The 24234-nt window shown below is 48.2% G+C and overlaps 1 protein-coding gene across 1 annotated transcript in view; it reads left to right on the top strand.

The window, feature by feature from the left end:
* The first annotated feature begins 7765 nt into the window (after positions 1–7765).
* Positions 7766–24234, top strand: part of septin12 (septin 12) — an 84943-nt gene continuing 68474 nt past the window's right edge. Inside the window, exon 1 of the mRNA XM_080009905.1 lies at positions 7766–7962. Within this exon, the coding sequence (XP_079866031.1) occupies positions 7857–7962 (106 nt within the window). The 5' untranslated portion in view covers positions 7766–7856. The remainder of the gene's footprint in view (positions 7963–24234) is intronic.

Genomic DNA, 24234 nt, shown 5'->3' with positions numbered 1-24234 from the left:
TATCGTATTTTCAGTACGATTGTGATTGAGGATTGCAATGTTCTAAAACATCTTCAGACTTGTATGCATCTGTGAAAACCGGGTTTAAAGGTCAAGTAGATTCATTGTCAGTACAGTACAATCAGTGAAATTCTCTCAATTTGAGTCTCATCACCATCTGAAGCCCTCGTTATTCAACTTCTTTAGTTCGACTTTCCTTTCCAGTTTGGTTCTTCACTATGTTATTGAGTATACCTACAACAGTGTTCGGGGGACAAGTTCGCCGGTGGTTCACTTTCATAAAGTTCAGCATTTGTTTTAAGTGTAACTGTTACTGGTTGACCAGTCAAGTAGTCGTTTGTCAGGATAAACTACAATTTCATATCAACTAGTTGAAAATTAAATCAAAATCAAATTGATCAAAATGTTCAGTTTGTTCATTGAATGCACTTTGTTCTTTTTGAACGCACTGACTCCACAATGAATCCTTCAAACCGCACAATGACTGGTTGGTGTTCAAAAAAATTACTTGCACCCACCCAAGTGTGTGGTGTGCGTGTCTGCATGCCGACCATGAAATGTGATCTCATTCCGGCCTTTTACCTGCAAGTCTTAGTCTGGCAATGTTTCTGGTGCGTTCCATTCATCCACAGAGCTCCATCCTCACTCTCTCACTGATATGCATTTCACACTTGCTACACATTCGTTCCACATCAGCATGTAATTCCCTTATTAGTTGGTGTGTTTAAAGTATAGTTTAGCTAGTATATTTTATGGAGCAACTTATTACATTTTCATGGCATTTAGGAAGTCTTTTTGGCAGATTACCACGTAGCTCATGCATAAAAAGAATGTGATGTTCAGAATGTCATCCAAAAAGTACCCAGTACAACCAAATCCACATGGCCATAAAAACCAACCAAAGACCATTAACATTGTTTGGTAACTGGCATCGAAGTCAAGGTACCGTATCAAAAACAATTTGACACCCAGCCCTAAGACAGACAGAAATACACACACACAGCTAGCAGCGTGCTAGCAGGCCATCTGATAACATCTGTAGTGCTCTGGGGTAAAGGTATGATGGGACAGACTTGATGATAGCACTGTTTACACAGGAGACAGCAAAGCAACCCCCATCCCTCCACCCCACCCCGCCCCAAGCTCCCAATGGAACCACAGAGAAAAAGCACTCGTGCCTGTCAGGCCCTATGGTGCGCTTTATACCACATACAGTGTTTACCACAGGTCTAAAATATGCTTGTGGTGGTAGCTGATGGGGGGGGGCATTAATATGGCCATTAATACCCGGGCGGCCCGCCCAAGTAAAGTCTAAGTGTTGGAAACACTGACATAAAATTTCAATCAAAATGGCCAGAGTAATTTTTTGTCCTGCTCTTTCATGAAATTTGGTTCGGAGAGCGCTGTGTCTCGGAGGGGCGAATATTACAATTAGCAGATGCTTTTATCCAAAGCGACTTACAATTATTCAAACACCGATGGACGCAGCCATCAGGAGCTCAGTGTCTTGCTCAAGGACTACAGCATGGTAGCAGGAGGGGCCTGGGATCAAACCAGCAACCTTTAGATGACTAGATGACCAGCTCTACCGCCTGAGCTACCATCCCCATAGAATAGAATAGAATAGAATAGAATAGAATAATAGAACAATAAAGGTCAATATTAGTTCATCTAGTTTGTTGCAAAGTGAACAAACATTAGAGAGAAATATTCCCGGTAACAGTGTGCGAATTCTGCATCACACCAGCGCGTCTCCTTATCCTCCGGCATTTCACAGTGTTTACAAGGGAGACTGAGCCTTTGACCAGAATGTCCTTTAAATCCAGAGATGTGCCGATGAAAGTGGGAAATAAACCTGACAGAATGTCCTCGAGTGCAGAATTTCCGGACCTCCGGCATTTGCCACTGGACCGTGAGAACACGGCCTTGATTTTTTTCAGGAGCCTTCTAGGATCTACTCCAAAGCAGAAGAGCAGCAGGAAACAGAGTAAATAAAATACATGCAGATTTTTTTTTTCGCTTTGTTTGGAGAAAAGATTGCTCTGATCAGAGCTGCAGGAAGTAATTTACCTTCTACTACCAACGTTCCCCTCTGGAAAAAATAGCATCAATATTTCTCTGCTTATTTTGGTGAGTAACTTAAAAGTAGTTTAATAAGTAACTTATTGATTATTATTCAAAAGTCTAGTTTTGCTGAAGCTCTTAACTGTTCAGGTGTGTGTTCGATTCTCACTCATTTATAATTTATCATTTTAAATATTCAAATAAAAGTTACTTATTGACAAACAAGTGTTTTTCTTTTCAAATCAAGACTCGATAGTCTAACAATGGCATAGCTGTCAGTGCTGAAAAAAGAAATTGAATCGAAAATTGAATCGAATCGTGAAATTAAAACTGAAAGTCAAATCGAATCATGGATTTGGTGAATCATGACCTACTCATTTGACCATATTGACCTATTCAAATCCATCCATAGTATGCATCAAATAGTATGCGAAAAGTACCAGCATGACATACTACATCCAGAAATATCTTGGTGTACTACGTACTATAAAAGGAATGGCATACTACATATTTGTACTTCTTTGTACATCTTCCAGTGAACCTTATTGTGCCAATTAGCCATGGCACTTCATTTCAGCACATTGTGAGTTGATAACGATATTACATAGAATTTGTTTAAGCAAACATAGTGTTCACAGTGTTTGCATACTCATGCCGGGGGGATGGTTCGACTTGTTCAACCTATCCCAAATGACAAAAGTTCCAAGTCAAGTCAAGCCAAGCCTGCTATTATTGTAAAGAGTCACTTCTAAACTTGCCAAAGTATATAAAAAGTAGAGTGTACTGGTAAGGCTTGCTGAGTAGAGTAGCAACAACAGCTCTTGACACTATAGTCTTGTAACTAGTTACTCCAGTTACTCTCGCATCCTTTTGATCAAATTTCAGTCTGTTTCTTGGCTCATTTTCCCACCTTTGAGGTACTAAGTAGTATGCTAGCACTGCACTTTTGATGCACAGGGTCTGCTGTCGTAATAACTTTCTTTTTAAGTGCATTGTGGTGCCCTGATATGAAATACGCTTTAAAAATAAAGTGTGACTTGACTTGACTTGGCTTTTTACATATATACTACTCACAAAAAGTTAGGGATATTCGGCTTTTGGGTGAAATTTCAGGATGAACCTAAAATGCACTATGCCCTTAACAGGTGAACTTAATTTGACCTTCTCTAAACTTTTGAATGCACATGTCCAACTGTTCAGTGTTTCAGTACTTTTTGCAAAACCTGCTGCTCTCTAACAAGGAGCTGAATGGAAAAATTCACAACAGGTGTTTGATCCATGAATCGACCAATACATTTGGTATTTAAACAGTCCTCTTCATCATGCTGTTCACATTTTGACATCATGAGACCAAGACGACGCCTAACAATTGATCAACAGTACCTCGCCATTGTGAGGCTTCAAACAGGATGTTTTCAGCGGGAAGTGGCCACTGAGCTTAGAGTGTCACAGAGTGTCATCGGCAGGTTGCAACAGAGATACAGAGAGACTCGAAGAGTCACAGAAAGGCATAGAAGTGGACGTCCTTTGGCCACATCCCACACTGATGACCGCTTCATTGTGAACAGTGCCCTGCGGAACCGGATGATGAATGCCACTCAACTCCAGGCACATTTAAGGGAGGTGAGAGGCACCCAAGTGTCACGTCAGACCATTCAAAACCGTTTACATGAGCGTGGTTGCGTGCTAGACAACCTGCAAGGGTACCTGACCACACCACCAGGCACAGGCATCATCGTCTTGCATGGGCCAGGGAGCATTTACGCCTGACGAGGGACCAGTGGCCTCAGTGTTGTTCTCTGATGAAAGTCCATTCACGTTGAGCAGAAATAATGGCCGCCAACGATGTTAGAGACGTCAAGGAGGGCGCTATGCATCAGCCACTGTTGGCACCAGACGAGCCTTTGGTGCTGGTGGTGTTACAGTGTGGGCAGATGTGTCTAGTCAATACAGAACTGCCCTACACTTTGTGAATGGTACAGTGACAAGCCCATACTACCTGAATAACATAATTAATCCAGTCATTGTGCCCCTGCATGAACAACACAGGCCTAATTTCATCTTCATGGATGACAATGCTCCAGCTCATCGAGGTTGCATCATTAGGGAACGGCTGCTGGACACAGGGGTACCTCAAATGGAGTGGCCTGCACTTTCTCCAGACCTGAATCCTAAAGAAAACCTATGGGATCAGCTGAGTCGCCGTGTTAGAGCTCATAACTCTGTACCCTAGAACCTCAATGACCTGAGGGCCACACTTCAAGAAGAGTGGGGTGCCATGCCTCAGCAGACAATAAGTCGACTTGTGAACAGCATGAGACGTTGTTGTCAAGCTGTAATTGATGCTCAAGGGCACATGAGTTATTGAGACATTGACATTTTTTGTTGTGGTATACCTACCACTTTTGTTGGCTTTTGTTTCAATAAATTGTTTGAGATGAGGAAATCACCATTGCATGCTTCTACACTACTATCACTCTAGCGTGAACTTTTTACATTTTCCATAAATTTCACCCCAAATAGCCAAATATTCCTAACTTTTTGTGAGTAGTGTGTATATGTAATACTAACCGCATAATTTCCTGTGAGGCAGCAATGTTTCTTGTCCCATCTTGTATGTAGACACTCTTGAGTCAGTAAATCCAAAGGCTCTTACTTTGTCATGATAGGTTGGTGGCTTCATTGAAGCTCGTAAAGGCTGAATCCAACAATAATAGAGTTGAAAAGTTTTGTATCTTACAGATCAAAAGTCACCGCATGTAGCTTCAATCAATACAAGGACAGATTGTTGTTAAAACCCACAAAATAGATGTTTCAGGGCTGCTTGTGGCATTTCCTGTGTGGTTCAGCATACAACCCCCCCCCCCCCCCCCTCACCCACACCTCTGTATTGTACCTCTGGTGAAAGGTTTCGTCCTGTAACCCAAGCCTCTCTGGGTGCCCTGCAAGGACTCTGGCAGTTAGACCTCAATTCCCTCTTTGTATCTGCAGGAGGGAAGGACAGTGTGTGTGCGCTCCCACACTGCTCCCATACCTAAGCAAATTTGTTCATAATTGAGATTAAAATTAACATTGAAGGGAGGAGAAAGGAAGAAAGAAAATCAGTATTTGAAAACTTGTTGTTTTTTTAGTAATTTTCTTTGTTTTCATTTGCAAAGAAAGTATGCCTTTCAGTGTTTTCAAGAGGGAGGCTGGCGTTCTGTACAAGTATTGTTGTGAGTTTGGACTTTAGATACATTTGTCTGTAATGCTGACTAACATTTCTTTGCAGAGTGATATTTGTAAATAGAAACACAAAAATATAGATTTACAACAATTGAAGCCACGTTAGTATACTCCTGTGTGGAGATCAGTTTTCACTGGGCATGGCTACCATAAAAAATGATTCAACTCATTAATATTTTAGTGGAGCGAATTAATGAAAGCGTTCCTCAATAGTATAGGACTAGTGGTAGTAAGAAAGACTCTTCAGACGAACAGTCAGGTTGTCAACAAACAAACACTATACACATATACACACATGTACGTGCACAGACAAAGACAAATTGCTTTCCTGATCAGGGTTTCCTGGTCTATATGTTGTTATAGTGCGTAACCCTTACAAACGTAGATTAAATAGAAGTGTCTGTAATTACCTCCTCAACACACACACACACTTGGCCTGGACTTGTACATGTAGACCTTTTAAAAGATTCCATTAAAAATGTCTATATCATGCTCTAATCTTAGCTAGGCTCACCAAGACATTCTGTTCTAACTTCTAACATGTTTTGCTGACGTAGATGTTAATGACTTAGATCCGAGTTACGTTGGATCAATTTCTATATGCCTGCTGCACTTTAATCTAAACCTGCTTACCCTTATTTAATAAGAAATAAGAATCATTGTATAGCCCAAATTGAATTCAGCCTTGATAGGGTACAAGTTCTGTGCACATAATTTTAAGGCAGTGGAGGATAAAAAAATGCCATTGTTCTGGGTTCAAATCAGACTTGGGCCCTTTTGTGTGGCGTTTGCATGTTCTCTGCATGTGCACTATGGGCTTTCTCTGTGATTTACACAATTTAACCAGCAGTTATTCCAAAAGAGCAGCTTTAAGGTTTTTTTTGCCATAATAATTAATTAATAATTAATAAAATATATATTTTTGGAGTGTAATTCATAATTACACTCAAACAATGTCAAATATGCATATTCTAATGATTCTACCCCCCCCACCCCCCGCAGCACTGAAGAGATCCTTCGACATTGAAGATGTGGACGATATACCAACCTTCTCCTCAGCCTTGCCTGTCTCCTCCCCCATCTCCTCTTCTTCCACACCTTCGCACCTCCTACTGAGCAACAACAAGGCTCATGAAGGGCGAGGAGGAGGTGGGGGAGTCATCCAGTCCACTTCAGCAGCCTTTAACAACAACAGTGCCAGCTACCACTCCCACTCTCGCATTGGCCAGGCATCTAGCCCTGGACCCTTTCTCAAGTCTCGAACAGTCGGCAGCAGCCTGTCCTTCAATCGCGGCACCATAAACAAGCCATCCATCAATAGCAACAACAACAATGGAGTAGGTGGGGTTGTCAGAGCTGCGTCCTTCCAGAACAGGTTCAACCCAAGCGGTTACTACCCCCCCACGCTGTCTGGACCAGGCAGTGACAATGACAGCCTCCACAGCTCCTCGTCGAGCCTGGAGTACTCTGGACTGGGAGGAGCGGTTCTCTCTCCGGCAAAGCGTGACTCTTACTCAAGCCCCCCACCTCTGGGTGAGAATCACCACCGACACCAGCCTCCACTCCGTCAACACTGCGCGGGGGGTGGAGCTTTGCTGGGCCTCATCCCCGGTAGCCACGCCCTGAAAAAGTTCTCCTCGCATGGCAGTGTCTTCCATTCCGACCACGAGGAGGAGGCAACTCCAGGGATGGTGTTGGGGAACCTTCCAGAGCCCAGAGGTATAAGCCATGGCTCTATGCCCAGCCTGGACTTCCAAATCGGAGACAGAGGAGGAGGAGGAGGGGAGACAGTTGGCAGGCAGAAAGGAGGGTGTGGGATGTCTCCTGGGTTGAGGTACGCAAATGCTCACACTGACCCCAGCTGGAACGGGCGTTCGCACCATAGCTGTGGTGTGGGAACTGAGGTATACTGCAGCTCTAACAACCAGAACCAGAACCAGAGCCAGCCCTGGAGTCCCCAAGTGATCCGGGCCCCTCAGCTCAAGGCTAAGGAGACCCTGCGCCTCAACAAGTTCCCCTTAGATCTGGAAAGCCTGGTGGCCAGCAACCCTGCCGGTGCCACTCTGGCCAAGTCTCAGGCAGTCTTGAGCCCCAACCCTCCGAAGCCACCTCCAAGGAGCACAGCAAGCCCCCAATTCTCCAAGAGCCCCCCTCCCACCTCAGCCAGCCCCGCAGCCTTCCTCAGCAGCCTAGAGAGCACCTCTGACACTCTGCCCCTCAATCCCCACCATCCACTTTCACCTTTTCCCCAACCTTCTCTGACTATCTCCAGAGGTTCTATACCAGTCCCAGAGGTGAGCCGTTCACCTGTGCCCCTTTCCACGGCCGAGACCCCACAGCTGCAGCTGCTCTCTGGACCCCAGGTTGTCTGCGTGGCAGGTAACAGAACCAGCCCTGCCAGTCCAGATCCGGTGAGGATCCCAGAAGAGGCAAAAGGCGAGGCCAGAAATAGCGTAGGTTCCATCTTGCAGAGGATTGCCTCCTTCACTCGACCAGTTGCTGCCACCGACAATGGCATCCCATTGGCTGCGACCTCCCCAGTTCCTGGAGTCCTCAGCAATGGGCTGATGCAAGATTGCCAAATCTCACCTGCGCTGGAGTGTAAGGAGAACATGGCGCATGCTGAGACTGGCCCTGTTCGCGTGCAGAGACAGCGAAATAGGAAACTGGAAGGTAAAATCCAAACCTTAGTCCTAATAGCCACAATATTTGTGTGTGTGTGTGTGCGTGTGTGTGTGTGTGTGTGTGTGTGTGTGTGTGTGTGTGTGTGCGTGCGTGTGCGTGTGTGTGTGTGTGTGTCTGTGTGTGTGCGCGCGTGTGTGTGCACATGATAATGTCTTCATTCTGCATGTTATTATAGAATACGCAAAAGCAGTGGATTAAGCCATTCCGAGAGGGAAAAAAACACAGGGAAAAGGACTTATTCTCTCTTAGCTGTCGTACCTACGTGATAACTAACTACCTGATACTCACCAAGATCCTCTCTATTTTGGTGCAGGAGAAGAACACATCCTGGCATTTTAGGCTATCTTGTTTTCACGCAACCTTTAGATTGGAAAAGCCCAAGTAACGTCAACGAGAACACAAGCACAGACAAGCGTAGATGGAAATAATAGATTGTGCATAGAGCACAAGGGTTTGTAATTATGAACATGAGAGTGATGTGCAAGGATTGCATTTTGCAATACAAGGATTTTCTTCTTAAGTTGTCGATGAGTGGCGTTCTGAGAAGTGGAGTGATACTCTATGTGTGTGCGTTGCTGCTGTACCTGCATATTTCTGTCTATGTCCTAGGTGTGTTCTGTGTACACACGTTTTGTAAAACCTCACTTTGCCTTACAACACCTGTCATCTTCTTTTAAGAACTTATAATCATTACAACTAACCTAGACACACCCAGCAGACGCTTATGACAACAAAAGTATTCATGTTGGCAGTAAGTAGCATTAGGGTTATTTGGTCAGCACCACTGTTCTTATTCTTGGCTATACAGTGCGTTTCCCTTTTACATTTGTTTCGTGGGTGGGTTTACTATGCAAGGGTGCACCACATCATGGCACTTTAATGTCGTTATGTAACAAGAAACATCTGGTCTACCGAGCAGATTTGTACTTTACTGTATATGAGATGTTTTTTTTTAAGGAATTATGAGTTCCATTGTTTACATCTACTTCTACCACACTTCTAATACTTTGTTGTGAATTCGGCTGTGAGGTCCAATTGGGGCTTAATTTGTGTGGCGTTTTATCACAACGGCACGCTAAGGTCGGATTTACACTGAATCCGTAAACTGATCTGAATGTCGGGCCAGATCATCTGGCTCACTGAAAAGAACCGGCTCTTACATCTCCCAAGCATTTATTTGGATTATGAAATTGTATGAAGTATTTTGTTTATATTTATTCCACCACAAAAAAACAACATTATTTATAATGATTTAATGTGACTGGACTCAGAGCTACTTATTGAAAAACAAGTGTTTTCTTTTTCAAATCAAGACTTGATAGGGTTAGGGTTAGTGCTGAAAAAAATACATATTTCTAAATCTAAAATCGAATCGAATCAGAGATTGATAGACGCAGACATCTCATTCACTACCATGTTTAAAGGAAGAAGGTATCATGCGTGCCTCATATTGCACTTTGAACATTGGACATCTTGAATTTTGTTTTCGTTTAAGACCATGGGCAAAAGCTCCTTGCTTTATATGTTTTACAGAATAAATGGAAAGCAAAGTTATATTTGTCTATAATTATGATCCAATCCATGACTTAAAACCATGATACAGCCCAACTAACATTTACATACTAACATTTAATGTAAAAAGAGATTAATTGATAGTGACCAATGCGAGGAGATGGGAGCATGCTGTTAGGAGACAAGAGCATGATGCGAGGAGATGAGAGCATGCTGGGATTTCGCTAGAAGACGGCAGTGAGTACAGATCAAACATGGCGGTGCCCAGCTGCACAAATTAAAACACAGACAATCTGCTCCAACTCAGACAAATAACAAAGCAAATTGCTATATATATGTGTGTGTATATATATATATATATATATATATTTATTTATTTATTTATTTATTTATTTATTATATAAAATACTGCACAAACCCAAAGTGGAGGACCTCAAGGATTATGTTGATTATTATAATGAGTACTTGATGGAAGAGGACCAGGACCAGAACAATCCAACAAAAAGGAAGAAGGCATACTCAGCAACCAATACCGATGATCTAATATCCAGCGCTGTAGAGGTAAGTGTTTTGGATGAGATTAACAAGAAGCGTCTCACAACGGAGATGGAGGTTTTAAAAAAATAAAATTAAATAATGAAAGAGACTATCCTGGCTATCCAATCCAGACGTATGAAGGGCAACCTCATCTTTGGATCTCAGAGAACAACACAGAGTCCCCAGAAAACATGGTGAAAGACATCCTCCACAGCACCCTGAACTCCCCACGGACACCGTGAAACAGGTCACCTTCCACCAGGACTGACTGGGACACCACTTGGGGACCTGCTCCATCATTGCTAAGTTTGAACACTTCATGCACAAGGAGCTGGTTAAAAGCAAAGGACGGGAGCTGAGAGGAATACCCTGGGTATGAAAGACCAATTTTCCCAGGAGATCAACGATGGACAGAAGGTGCTGTACCCCATCCTGAAAGAGAACCAACAGAAGGGTATCGCTGGTTTACATTTAGCAGACGCTTTTATCCAAAGCGACTTACAATTATTCAAACACCGACGGACTCAGCCATCAGGAGCAATTAGGGGTTAAGTGTCTTGCTCAAGAACACTACAGCATGCAAGCAGGAGGAGCCTGGGTCAAACCAGCAACCTTTAGATTACTAGACGACCAGCTCTACCTCCTGAGCTACCATCCACACCCTTATTAACTTATGTGGCCTTAGTCCAGGAGCGCAGTAGACGCCACCACGCGAGAGAGGGGAACAATACAACAGAATAAAACCAACAGGAGGCCCAAGCCCACCACGACGATGGGGCCGGCACGAAGGAGCCACAGACGCCAGCCGCCATCTATGAGCCAGGACCACCAGTCCCACCCCGAGGGGGGATGGACGTCGTCAGCCTTGATATCTGCGAGAAGGGAGTTAAGCTGTGTAATCGTATGGGAGATATTGCCTGTTGCATCTGGAATGTAGGTGCAGCACAAATCGCCGATAACATGACAGAGGCCGCCACTGGAAGCTAGGATGATGTCGAGGGCGGCTTGGTGTTGTAGTAACATATTACGCGTGGCTGTCATAAAGGGAGTGAGCGCGGAGAAGCCATCAGTGACAAGTGCGGTGAGGTTCTCTAAACGCATGTCGAGAGCGTCGATGTTGTGGGCGTTATTGACTGGACCCCACCAGGGGAGGACTCCGTATAAGTATTTTACAGCGCCTGACGTGAGTTCTCGTCTGGCGATATGGTGGCCATTGGTGGCGGGATCGCAATAATGGGGATAATAATGTGTGGTATGAAGTAATTTATCCAGTATGGTAACGGCGGGACGTAGTTTAACGAGGGCGCAAACACCGGACCAAGACTGGGGAAGGAACTGATGTAGGTGAGGGCCACAAAGCCACAAGGCGTCGTGACCCGTGCCAGCACCGCTATCGGTGGGCCAAAACAACATGGTGGAGGTGAGATTATCGCTCCCGGAAATGTTACGGAAGAGATAGGAGGAGTTGACGCCATGTGAGGAGTTGACGAACGAGAGGCAGGACGAGACGTTATGGATGAGCGGAAGGCCGCAGTTGTTATCATAGGTAACCGCACAGCCTGTGGTGTTGCCAAGATATACACGAGTGGGGTGTCGATGTCGTGAAACGCGGAGAGCGTGACGTAGACCCAAAAGGAAGGTGGGGGGGACGGTAGAAACCGGCTCAAGGAGTACGCCAGCTCGGGAGTGGAATGTGGTGCTGTTATGGGCACGTAACGCCTGATTAGAGTACAGAGAACATGGGGGAAGGTAGATTAGGCCTAGCGAGCCACCACCTATTTGGACCCTCTACGGGATCGGTGATGAAAGGAGGGTGCAATACCATTCATTGGAGGTAAGGGGAACGGGGCGGACGGGGAGGGCCACCGTCGCTGTATGGGGAAAAAGGGTGCAGGCATAGCAGGAGTTATTAACTTCTGCGGCCTCAGTCCAGGAGGGTTAGGGTAGACGCCACCAGAGGTTCATTCCTAAGTCTTTGTTATCTGGGGACACGGGTGGGACATACTCCATAAGGCCGAGATTCACATAATGGACAGATTTAAAGGCGGTGGTGTCAGGGAGGAATACGGCGCAGTGGGCGGGGGTTGAACTTCCAACCAAAAATAGCCGCATGGATCGGTGCCTGAAACGTAGGTGCATATGACGAAGAGACACATATGACGAAGAAACCAGAGTCGTTTACTTGGGGTTTGGACAGGCTAATCATGACTGTGGTGTTAAGATTAGAGAGTTTTTGGACCTTTAGTCTGTTGGTCTGGTCAGACTGGTCTTGGGGTTTAAGTATTGGCTATAAGTATAACCCCAGGGGATATGGTCTGTATTCTACACAGCCTGAGCTCAATTTGTACAGGGGCCCCAATTGCCTGGACGGGGAACATTTCCGGGGTTAGAAACCGACGTATAACATATATATATCGTCGTTCCGCCCAGGGCGAATCCGTCGTCATAACATGAATGGGGAAAGTAATCGCAGGGGTTAACAATGACGCCAGCAAGGGTAGTGTCGTTCGACACAGAGAAAGTAACGTTCCGCGCGCCAGGCTCTGTGACGCCCGTGACATATCTAGTTTGTCCGTTACCCGAATAAATGGCGCGCTTAACGCGAAAAGGGCCGACTGAAGGGGTGACGTTGGTGTCAGGGTCGGTGGTCAGTGTAGCGTGAGAGTGCATGTCATATCAGATCCAAGGTGCAACTATTATTACAGTGATAATAAACAAAATGGTTAGCGTGCCACGCACGCCGCAGAGGTCGGGGAGTCGTAACGGGTGCCAGGGTGGACGGCGCTCCATGGTGTCGTCTGCTTCTGCTGCCTTGAGGTAGTGTGGTGTGTGGTGGTCAGCTTCGTTCGTCTCTGACCTATGGATGCGTTCGTCTATGACCTAAGGTGGACCGTTGCCAGCACGCGTCACCTTGCAACTAACAGTGTTCGTAACAGTGGTTTTTAGGGGATGGGAGGGGTTGTGTGTGACCCTTCTTGCTGGATGTTACCGGGCATGGTGATTTCGGGCTGTGGTTGGAGGCTGATGGTCTTGCAGTGACTGGCATGCACCCACGTTGCTCTTTCCTGGACTTTTATCGCCGTGTTGGTGGTCAGGAGGACCTGGTATGGGCCCAGCCAGCGCTGGTGTTTCCAGGACTTCCGGTTATGATTCTTCATCAGCACGAAGTCGCCTGGTGAAATGTTGTGCAGGGGCCCGTGGGCACCTTGGGGTAAGGCAGAGCCTATCTGTTGTCTGATTTGGTTAAGGAAATGCAATATCTTACCAGCGTGTCTTCGCAGAGATGGTGTCCATCGGCGGGCCTGGAGGTCCCAGTCCCACATTGGGAGGGGCTGCAAAAAGGACCTCGAAAGGGGAAAGGTTATTTCGAGGGCGCACTCGCATTCTCATATACATCAGCACAATGGGCAGCGCATGTACCCAGTTGAGGCTCGTTTCGCTGCAGTATTTAGCCAGTTTGTTTTCGAGCGACCCGTTTTCGCGTTCTTCAGCACCCCCGGATTGCGGGTGGTAGCTGCAGTGGGTTCAAATTGGAAATGCGTCGACAACTGTGTGAGGACGTTGTTTACAAAATGGCTGCCATTGTCAGATGACAGTTTTTCTGGGATTCCCCATCTGGGAATTATATCTGTCAGTAAGGCTTTCGCCACTGTTGACGCTGTGGCATGTTTGGGTGTGCGGAGGGGTGTGTGAGGCCCTTTGGCCTGCCAGGGTTGTGTTGGGCGCAAATTACACACTTGTTGCAATATGTGGCTGCAAATGTGGAAAAGCCTTTTTGTGAACCAATGTGTTTGTACTGCCGTGCACATCCCTCCTTTTGACACATGGTCCAGCCCATGTGACAACTTCGCGAAACAGGGGAACAGGTGCCTGGGCAGGCAGGGTTTGTCATCGGGGCCCATCCAAACGGCGTCGCGGAGGGTGGCCCCACAGCTGGACCAAAAACTGCATTCGTCTGGGGAAGAGAGGGGGAGGAGGTCAGTGAGGGAGGGGGGTGAGGGGGGGGGGGGGGGGGGGGGGTTGAGTAGAGGGAAGAGGAATGAGGGAGGGGGCTGCGTGCCGCGGCCTTGGTGGCTGCGTCAGCGCAGGCGTTGCCGAGGGAGATGGGGTCTGTGTTGGAGGTGAGTGCGGCGCATTTAGAAACAGCGATGGAGAGGTGGAGGAGGATGGCCTCCAAAAGGGCCGCCACTTTACGGTGGTGCAGGATGGGCTTGCCGTCGGACTTCAAAAACCGTCTATGATTCCAAAGGGCGCCAAAGTCATGCACGATGCAAAAAGCGGAACGAGAGTCGAGAGTGTAGATCGTCGCTGAACGGCCTTCGGCCAATTTGCACGCCTCGGTCAGGGCAACGAGCTCTGCTGCTTGTGCTGAGAAATGAGAAGGGAGGGGGGAGGAGAGGACAACAGAATGGTCGTCTGCGACCGCGAACCCAGCATAAGAGCAGCCGGTGTCGGGGTGGCGGAAAGCGGATCCATCTACATAGAAAACAAAATCAGGGTTAGTCAGCGGAACATCAGTGAGATCTGGGCGAGGTGTACAGATGAGGTCGAGTTCGGCGGAGCAGGAGTGCCGTCGTCAGGGAGAGGTAGTAATGTGGCAGGGTTGAGGGTGGCACAGCGGCGCACCGTGTCGTGTGGAAGCCCTAAGGGCTGAAAAATTGGGGATGACGTGGTGGCAGTAAAAACACATGCCGAGAAAAGAGAGCATTTGCTTTTTGTTATATGGTCTGGCGTGATATCAGACGTGAGGAGGCGGTCAGTTTGTTGACGATAAAACTCGTCCTCATATCTTTTGTCTGGTCCGCGGTGTATGTGCGAGGTACAGTGGAGATCTTCGGCGGACATGTGATCGGAAATAGGATTGACAAATGGTGCCGCGGCGCGTGACAGTCCGCTGCCAGCGGTGGCGCCCGTCCACCACTGGTAGGCGTACAGCGGAGGGACCGCGTTGAGTTAGACATGGGTGTGATCTCTCGGCGTCGCCACAACCCTCAGCCTGCAATAAAAGCAGCGGTTGCGGTCGTCGTCACCCTGGTTTGGTGTTCTCCGAGCCGGGGGTGGGCCCTCATGGCCTCGGTAGCTTTGGTCGCGTCCCCGTCTAAAGCTCCGTTCGCGCTCTCGTCCTCTGCTCGTCTGTCTCCCTGGAAAGGTGGGGTGCTCAGCGATGCCAAGGCGAGGTGGGCATGGAGGGAGGCCAACTCGTGTTTGTCTTTGGCCTTTCTCTCTCCCTCCTTTTTGTTCGTCTCTGCGTGTTTGGCGTGACACAGGATGTCTGGCAGTCGGTTATCTCTCCACCCGCCTATCAAACTGTCCGGGAGTCGTCTCAGTCGTCTCAGAACGCCATTTTGAGGATGGTCTGGAACGCGGATGCCTCACCACCATCGAACATAGGAGGACGAACGTGTCCTGAGAAGGACGTGCAAGCGTCCATAGTGCAATGATAAAAATCAGTGACTGGTTCGTCGGGTTTTGTCTGACCGGGAAGTTGCGTTCGATGGATCTGAGTACTGATTCGACCCATCTTTCCCTCAGGCCAGCATCGTCCCAAGCGGCAGTGCATGGTTGGAGCAGGTCTGGGTTGTTTTCTTCTACATCGCTCGCGATGTGGGAGTAGTTTTCTGGCTTAAAGTGGAGAAGGAGCAGTCTTTTGAATTCCATACCGGTGGGTACCATGCATGGCACCAGGACGTCCGCGAGGGCTTTTCCTCCACGGGTGACATCCGGCCAGTCTTTGATGGAATCGCGCATCTCACCATCCATTTGGCGATGGACTAGGACCGCAGTGCCTTCCGGTCCGGGGAACTCCACCATCGGGGCTTGGAAATCTGATGGCATGCTTAAAACATGGAAAACAGCGCCTCCCCGAGTTGTGTGTGGGCTGGAGGTGAGGGGATTCAGGGCTGACAGGACAGTCTTTGGTGACGTTGGAACCACCATGGGGCGCGGTAGGGTAGGTGGTGTTGATGGGGAAATCAGCAGGGTGGAGTCGTCAGTTGTGGACGCAGAGGCCGCGGACGCAAAGCTTTCTGGGGGGGCCGTGGGGGTTGGTGTTAATGCGGCATTAGGCTGCACATGAGTTGGTGGATATGGTGGCACCCAGTCGTCCCTTCGACGATCATCCTGGGTCAGATTCAGATAGAGAGAGGGGGGGGGGGGGACACAGGTGTATCAGTGGCAAGCACAGCTTTTTCAGATTTTTCACATTTCAAACTCTTATTTTTCCCCGTTTCCTGACTTCTGGCTCGTGCTTCTGCCTCTTTTGTCCATACCGCTAGACATTGTTTATGGACATCCATTCTGTCCAGATCTTTCACTGACACTTTCTTTTTCTTTCTCAATCCCTCCTCTTCCTCCGCAATTCTCTCACCCCTTTCCCTAACTAGGTCATACTCAAACTTCCCGTCGCAGGAAACCCGCCGTACGCGACCCAGTCTTCCAGACATGACATGCATTTGTCCCCATGTTTGCTTCTCATTCGCATATTTATCGGAGAACCACAATCTGGTTTCTCCTTACTTGGCGTGGACCCCGTGTTTTTATTTATTTTTTTTGGAAACCCACACAATATTTATTATTTATATATTAAATATATATTTATTTATTCCGGAAACAGACGAAACGAAATGTTTTTTTGAAATAGGACAGTTATTTGAGGACTTCAACCTCAAATAATTCCTTTTTCCAAAACGCGTAAATTTCTAGAGGTCTCTAACCTCAGGTTTTTACGTTTAATTATAGAAGGACTCTAACCCCCTATTTTCTAGAGGACTTTAACCTTGTTTAATTATTGAAGGACTTTAACCTCCTATTTTCTAGAGGACTTTAACCTCTGTTTTTATGGGCCTCAAGCCCGGCATGCATGCACCGTAGAGGACTTTAACCTCTGCACCGTAAGTCTGTAGAGGACTTTAACCTCTGCACCATAAGTCTGTAGAGGACTTTAATCTCTGCACCGTAAATCTGTAGAGGACTTTAACCTCCGCAGATTATCCCAAAGTCCTCTATTTTATAAATAGACACAATTTCCGAATTTTGTTCAAAATCACAATCGATCCGTGAGTATTTTACCGTGTACTGGAGGAGTTTTTGGACGTGTAGATCTCACTTAGACGGTCAGGTCCAACAGCAGACGGTCCTCCTGTCCTTCAAGCAGTTGGGTAAGAGGCAGGACTCTAACCTGTGATGTCCTGGATGATCAGTCACTGTCTGCCGCTGGTCCGACGATCTTCCGGGGATCCCACTTCTGACACCATGTTTGTCATGGTAATTTCTGTAATAAAGAATCGTGAACAAATTTGCTGTTGTGTGTATATTTACTTTAGAGGAACAGAGTTAGTCTTTGCAAAGAGAGGAGAGGGAGAGAGCGAATGGCAGGACGCAGCCTGTAGTCGAGCTCACCCGTCCTCCTGGATACAGGAAGTACACGTGTATATATGTGGCGCGATGTGTGAGACATTTGGGGTGGGGTGATGCACTGCCCCGTCTGTTGATGACCTTGAAGTCCTTGTAAGGATTTGCCTTCGACGATGTGTCTTTGTGTGTTCTGCTAGCGGGTCACAGGTGTTCCTTGTTATGGGAATAGTGCGTCCTTGCCTAGGGTGCATGCTGTTCAGATAGTGCTTGGCAAACCTGTTATTGTAGAAGCGGAAAAGGAGGATTTTGCCTACACACACTTTATCTTTACCTACCATGGAATGGGAAAGTGAACTTGCTGTTTCCACCGATATCCACTTTTGGAAGCCTTTTTGCAACAACACCATTTCTGTGACCTGCAATTCCAAAATGCAAAAAATCCAATATAAGATTTTGCACAGGGATTTTCGCACACATATCACCAAACACAAAATGTTCAAAAGGGGTTTGTGGATAAAGATGTTTGCTCTCACTGTTCCCTTAATACCAGAGATGACTACTTTCATGCCATCTGGCTCTGCAGACCTATCAGAACATTCTGGACCAACATCACCAAGAAGCTATCAACTATCCTTCTTCTTCTTCTTTCGTATATCATCAGATGGCCAACTCAGTGTCATATAGCCACGCCCTCGTCTCCAGTCCTAGGTCAAAAAGGCCAGCTTCTGAGGGTGGGCTGTATAGGGGGCAGCTGGTGATTATGTGCTCGGCAGTCTGTTCAGTTTCGCCACACTCGCATGACGCACTGTCGGATAGGCCCCACTTCTTTAGAGATGACTTGAAGCGCCCGACACCAGTACGCAGGCAGTTCAGCGAGGTCCATAGGTGGCGTGGCATGTCTTCTCCTTTTACACCTCCTCCTAGGTCCCGGATGTATTGTTGGATGCGGGAGGGCGCAGCTGTCTCCCACGATTGTCTCCAGGATGCTGCCAGCCAGGCGTCCTTCGACAAGTCGTCAGGGATCGACTGTAGGATCTCTTGTGCTGCCTTGTTGTAGGGATGGCGAGACTTGAGCCTGCATGGTGGTGCCGGTGTTGTTGTGGCTTTGTGCAGGATGTGCCAGTCGTTCTTCTGGGCTTTTCTTGCCAGGGCGAGGGTAGCTGCTTCCCGTCGGAGACTGGGTGGGGCAATACCAGCTAGGACTGGCAGGTAGGACACAGGGGTGGGTTTCAGACAACCAGTTACTATCCGGAGGGCGCTGTTGATGACAGTATCCACCTTGTTCGCATGTGGACTTCTGCTCCAGGCAGGGGCACAGTATTCCGCTACGCGTAGGACCAGGGCTTGCGTGGATATGCGTAGGGTCTGGGGGGAAGCTCCCCAAGTCGAGCCTGCAAGGCGGCGGATGAGCGAGACCCTTGCGGTTGTCTTGGCCTTCACTTCATCCAGGTGCTGCTTGTAGGACAGCGTCCGGTCCAAGCATACACCGAGGTACTTGGGGGCTTACTGGAACTCCAGGCGGATGTTGCCAACATGCACGTCCAGTTCCCTTCTTGCCTCCTGGTTGTAGAGGTGGTAAGCTGCAGACACTGTTTTTCCCATGCCTAGCTGAAGGTGCCACTTCTGGAGGTAGTCTGCCAGGATGCCCATGTCTCGGTTGAGGCCTTCTTCCATAGTCTTCCATGTTGGGCATCGAAGCATGATGGCCAGGTCGTCCGCATAGCCGTACTTCTTGGATGTTGTGTCTGGCAGGTCGTGAATATAGATGTTAAATAACATTGGTGAGAGGACAGAGCCTTGCGGGACACCGTTCTTCAGCCTTCTGAGCCTGCTGGTCTGGCCATCGCTGGTTTGTAGGATGAAGCTATGGTTAGATAACATCTCCATAATAAATCTCACCATGTGCCGGTCCGGGATTGTTCTCAACAGTTTCAGGTGTAGTCCACGGTGTCATAAGCGGCTGTCAGGTCCAGGAATACAACCAGCTTTCTCATTATCTTGGAAGCTGTCCTCGATGTCCTGGGTGAGTAGCGTTACCTGGTCCACAGTTGACCTGCCTCTGCGGAAGCCGGCTTGTTCCGGTGGGAGTTGAGGGTCCACCACTGGCTCAATGCGGCTGTGGATCAGCCTCTCCAGAATCTTGTATGGGACACAGAGCAGGGATATGGGCCTGTAGGACTTCGGGTCTTCGGCGGGTTTGTTTCGGCTTTGGCAAGGCTATGATGGAAGCACGGCGCGAGGTCTTTGGGAGCTTAGACCTCCGGAAGCATGATGAGAAGAATGTGCGTAGCCATTGAGATGTTCTTTCACTTTGGTGCATGACAAACTCTGGGTGGATATTGTCTCGACCTGGTGATTTGCCCATCTTCAGTTTTTTGATTGCTGCCTTTAGCTCGGCTGCTGTGAAGTCTCCTGAGAGATTAGCATCAGCGCTGGCTGCTCTGGAGAGGGATGATACCTCACACGATGTCAGTCGTGCGAAGTTTTTGTCCGCATCAGGGAAGCGACCATTTTTCAGGAGCTGGGAAGCAATAGCATCTGCAGTCACTGGACACCTACGAGGTGTTGTTTTTCTCCCTGAGATTAAGTTGATGGTCTGCCATGCCTTCCGACTGGAGTGGGTGAAGTTGATGGATTCCGCTACTTCCGTCCACCTAGTCCTTTGGGTGTCATCCAGCTTCTGCAGTAGGGTTGTTGCTGTTGCGTCCATTTCTTCCCTGGAGCTCCCTGCTGGTGTTGGCGGCAGCAGGCAGCTGCACTCCTCATCCCAGCCCGCGATATAGTTTTTATTGTAGCCACGTGGGATGTTGTGCTTTGCTGCCCTTAGGAGGACTTCACAGTAGGCACTGTATGCAGCATCCACATCTTCTGCTTCTGGGTCCATGAGACCAGTAGTTCTTCTTTCTGTTTCCACCGTAAACGACTGCCAGTTCGCCTTCCTGAAGTTCCATCTCCTGACCGGTTTGCCAGCTACCAGCTGTACTAGGGATGGTACTTTGATGATGGATGGTCGGTGGTGTGAGCAAGGGAACCTGTCCAAGACACGTCTCTCCGGTTTCAGGTCGTTACTGCGGCATATAACCAAGGCCAGATCTGGGTTGGTGTAAGAGTTCCAACGTGCAGAGCTGAAGCTTGGGGGCTCCTTTGGGTCGTACAGCAGTAGTGCCTCAACGTTAGAGGCCCACTCACTCAGTGCTTCTCCATCCTGTGATGTGTGTTGGTAACCCCAATCCGTATGTTGGCAGTTGAAGTCACCTGCATGGATGGCAGGAGCAGTCACGGATGGAAGTGATGATGCAGTCAGTGCTGTTGGTGGGGGCTTATATACGTTCACGACAGATGTTTCTTGGATTTTAGTGGCCAGCCACTCGATGTTGCAGCCAGGTGGAGATTGGCTGGTGGCTGCCCAGCTCAAACCATCTCGGACGAAGGTTGCCATTCCATGCTTCTTGCTGTGGATGGATCCAGCGAGGGAGAACCCAGGAAGCTTGAGGTTTTCATCTGACACCCAGTGTGTCTCTTGCAGGAGGACCGCTGCCACTTTGTTGGAATTGGAGAGATGCCTGATGACTTCGAGTTTGGCGATGGTAAGGCCCTCAACATTGAGTTGGAGCACCGACAGACCTTGGTTTTCGACGGTGGGGGTGTCCGCCCGTCCTAAAGAGGATGTTCTCTGCCTTGGTTTTGGCCTTGGCTTGTACCCTGGTCTGCCAGCTAGATGATTCTTTGGCGACATTAGTTTCGTGAGTTGGTCTTGCACCATTTCTCACTACTCACAGGAGAGGCCTCGTGAAGGCTGTCGTCTTCTCCCCCAAACTAAATCAACTATCCTGAGTCATAGCATTCCAGTTTCCCCGTCTTTATGTCTCCTCGGTGACCTCTCCTCAGTTGACCCATCACTTAAACACCACCAACCCATTTTGATCGCCTTAACAATTGCCAAGAAAATAATATTAATCCATTGGAAAAAGAGAGATAATCTCACCACATCCAATGGTTACATTTATTAATAGAATACATTCCACTGGAAAATTATTGGCAATATCCATAAACAAGGTTGATTCATTTCATGAAATATGGGCTACTTTTATCACTGACATAACTCCATCAATTAATACTTGAGTCTTCCTCAGACTTGAGTCTACTCATATTAGCCTGCACACAAACCCTACTCCGAACAACACTCCACCAGACAAGGGTCTGCGGGGCAGGGTTCAACTTGCTTGGAGGACTCGCACCCTCACATCCCGCAATTTTAACTGCAATTGCCAACAGCACAAATTGAGCACTGGGGTTTTCCAGGGTAGTGGGGCACTGGTGGGTTGGTGTGGGGGCGTGGTTGGCCGGGGGGCAGCCGGGTGCGCCTGATGGTTTCTGGTGTGCTGCGACCTGGTGGGGCCGCAGAGAGCGCCGCTGGGAACCGTCTGGGGCCCGTGGCGGGCCACTTGCTGTTGTGGGTGTGGTTTGGGGTGCGGTGCCAGGGGTGGTGGAGGGCCCATATATCTGGCTGCCTTCTGACGTCGGGGGGGGGGTTGCTAACATCCGGGTGCATTGCGCCGAGCACACTCGGCAACGTGGATGGGCGCATGGGGCTCGCGGCCGGGTGCGGCGTCTGGTCGGATGCGGTGGGGCGGGCCTCGCTCTTGCGCGGGTGGGCATGGGGGTCCCCCCCGGTCTCTGTTGGCATGGGACCTGGCTCCAGGCCTGCGGTCCATGACTGGCGCCCGCAGCCCGGGGTTCTGCGCCTGAGGCTCTGTCTTATGCCTGTACATGGAGTTGGGTTGTATGTGTTCGCCTCCGGGATGCTGGGTCTCCTCGTGCTCCCTTGGACGGGGTTATGCTTCTCGGGGCCAGGCGTGGGGGTTGCTCTACGGGCTTCCGGCTTCTCTGGGTGCTGGCGGTCTTCTGTGGCTTCAGGGCGTGGTACTTGGCTTTCCTGCAGCCAGGCAGCCTGCAGCCTGAGCCTGCATCTCAGGGGTGGCTTTGGGGCCCTTTCTGTAGCTTGGTGGCGCCCCAACATAATACCAAGCTTATACACCAGAACCAGTTGGGCTCTTGGAACGCACCGCAGCACCCTCCTGGTAACCTCCCCATCCTTTTCTTCCTGATTTCCTGCCATAACTATGACAGGAAGAGGCGTGCCCAATTGCTTTTCTAGTTTTCCTGGACCTTCCTGGACCTAATTAACTCTTTTTTCGACACATGTTGTCATTCGGTGTTTATGTTTTTCCGTGTACATGTTGTTTAGTCCTATTTTTATTTGTCTCACCTGTGGTGATTCTCCTCCTCTTGGAGTAGTGATTAGTTGTTTATGGACCCAAACATGGTAAAATAGTTCACCAAAGAGGGGGAATGGTGGGGGTTCTTTACAACAAAAAACTGTGCTCTTGTCATCCTACAGGTCGTCCTCAGGACAGAGTTATTGCAGCAGTTCTTGACGATTTAAGAATTAATAAAGAGTTGCATTGCAGGTTCAGGACTTGAACTCCACTTGAAGACTAACTTTGTTCTAGTTGCAATAGCATACAAATACTCTGTGTTATATGCCCAGCATGCTGACAGTTTTACCAGCATTTTATATAACCAGCATGCTGGTTAAAAAAAAAATTAAATTGCTGCAGAAATTTTGCACCACATGCAGTTTCTACCACTCCATGGAAATGAATGAGACTTCCAGTGAGGAGTTTGTCAGATTCAGTGTAAAGCATGCTTAAGAAAAGAAGAAGAAGAAGAAGAAACAGTCTTTAATTGTCACACGACACTCCACAACACATGCTTGCACACACACACACACACACATGCACATGCTTGATGGTGGCCGGTGAAATGGCTCCTCTGCGTTTAACCCAGCCTTGGCTTGTCCTTCCTCCGGGGGCACAGCCAGGAGCAGTGGGCAGCATACGTGGACGCGCCCGGGGACCAGGTGATAAGTGTCCATCGCTGGTCAGACGATGATGGGTGCATGTTTTTGGTGGGGGTCCTTACTGACGTGAGGTGGAGGAAACCCCATGTGAGCACGGGGAGAACATGCAAACTCCACACAGAAAGGCTCCTGTTTGGGAGATAACCCGCCGGAGCACGGTGCCAACAGCGCCCCAGGCGGGAATCGAACCCAGGACCTTCTTGCTGTGAGGCAGCAGTGCAATGCACTGCGCCTCAGTACAGGATATTGTTTATATATATTGTGGTATAGTAAAAACACACATAAAATAAGAAGTAGGGATAGTAAGACAACTACAACCACAAGTAAATGCTAGACAGCGTCTAGCTGGCTAGCTTATATTTGTGAAAAACAATGAGATAACGTAATGTGGAAACACACACTGACAAATGCTACGAGTCAACTGTCGCATTGGAAGAGGACATTTCTTGCTCTCTTGTTCACTCTCTCTCTCTCTCTCTCTCTCTCTCTTTCAATCTCTCTCTGTTTACGACCGCTTTACTTTTCTCAACCTCTCTTGTTCCTTCTCCATAATCTCCTGCATTGTACACACATGCACAGAAACTCTTTATTTTCCATCAAGTGGGATTCAGCCATGGCTAATGGCTTGTTATCATTGGCCTACCTTCTTAAAAGGTCAGGGTCTAGCGAGCAGAACTAGATGGCTATTGTTTCCCAAGAACGTATTCAGCCTCAGTGAACCATTTGAGGAGGGGCCGCTGATTTTAAACATAGACAATGTGAGGTAACCGACCGGCGTAGTTCGCATTTTGAACTTGTCACTAAAGAGAGCTAAAGAGGCTGACCTGTCAGTTGATTAAAACTGTCGGACAGCCAAGCGTACATTGTCGTTCCCCGCCGTGTTCAGTGGCATTTACCCGCAGCCACGTCTCGGTCTGTCTGTAAACCGCTAAACA

This window comes from Zeus faber, assembly GCF_960531495.2.
Source record: "Zeus faber genome assembly, chromosome: 11".
Taxonomy (NCBI): domain Eukaryota; kingdom Metazoa; phylum Chordata; class Actinopteri; order Zeiformes; family Zeidae; genus Zeus; species Zeus faber.
This window is presented reverse-complemented; position numbering and strand designations above follow the sequence as displayed.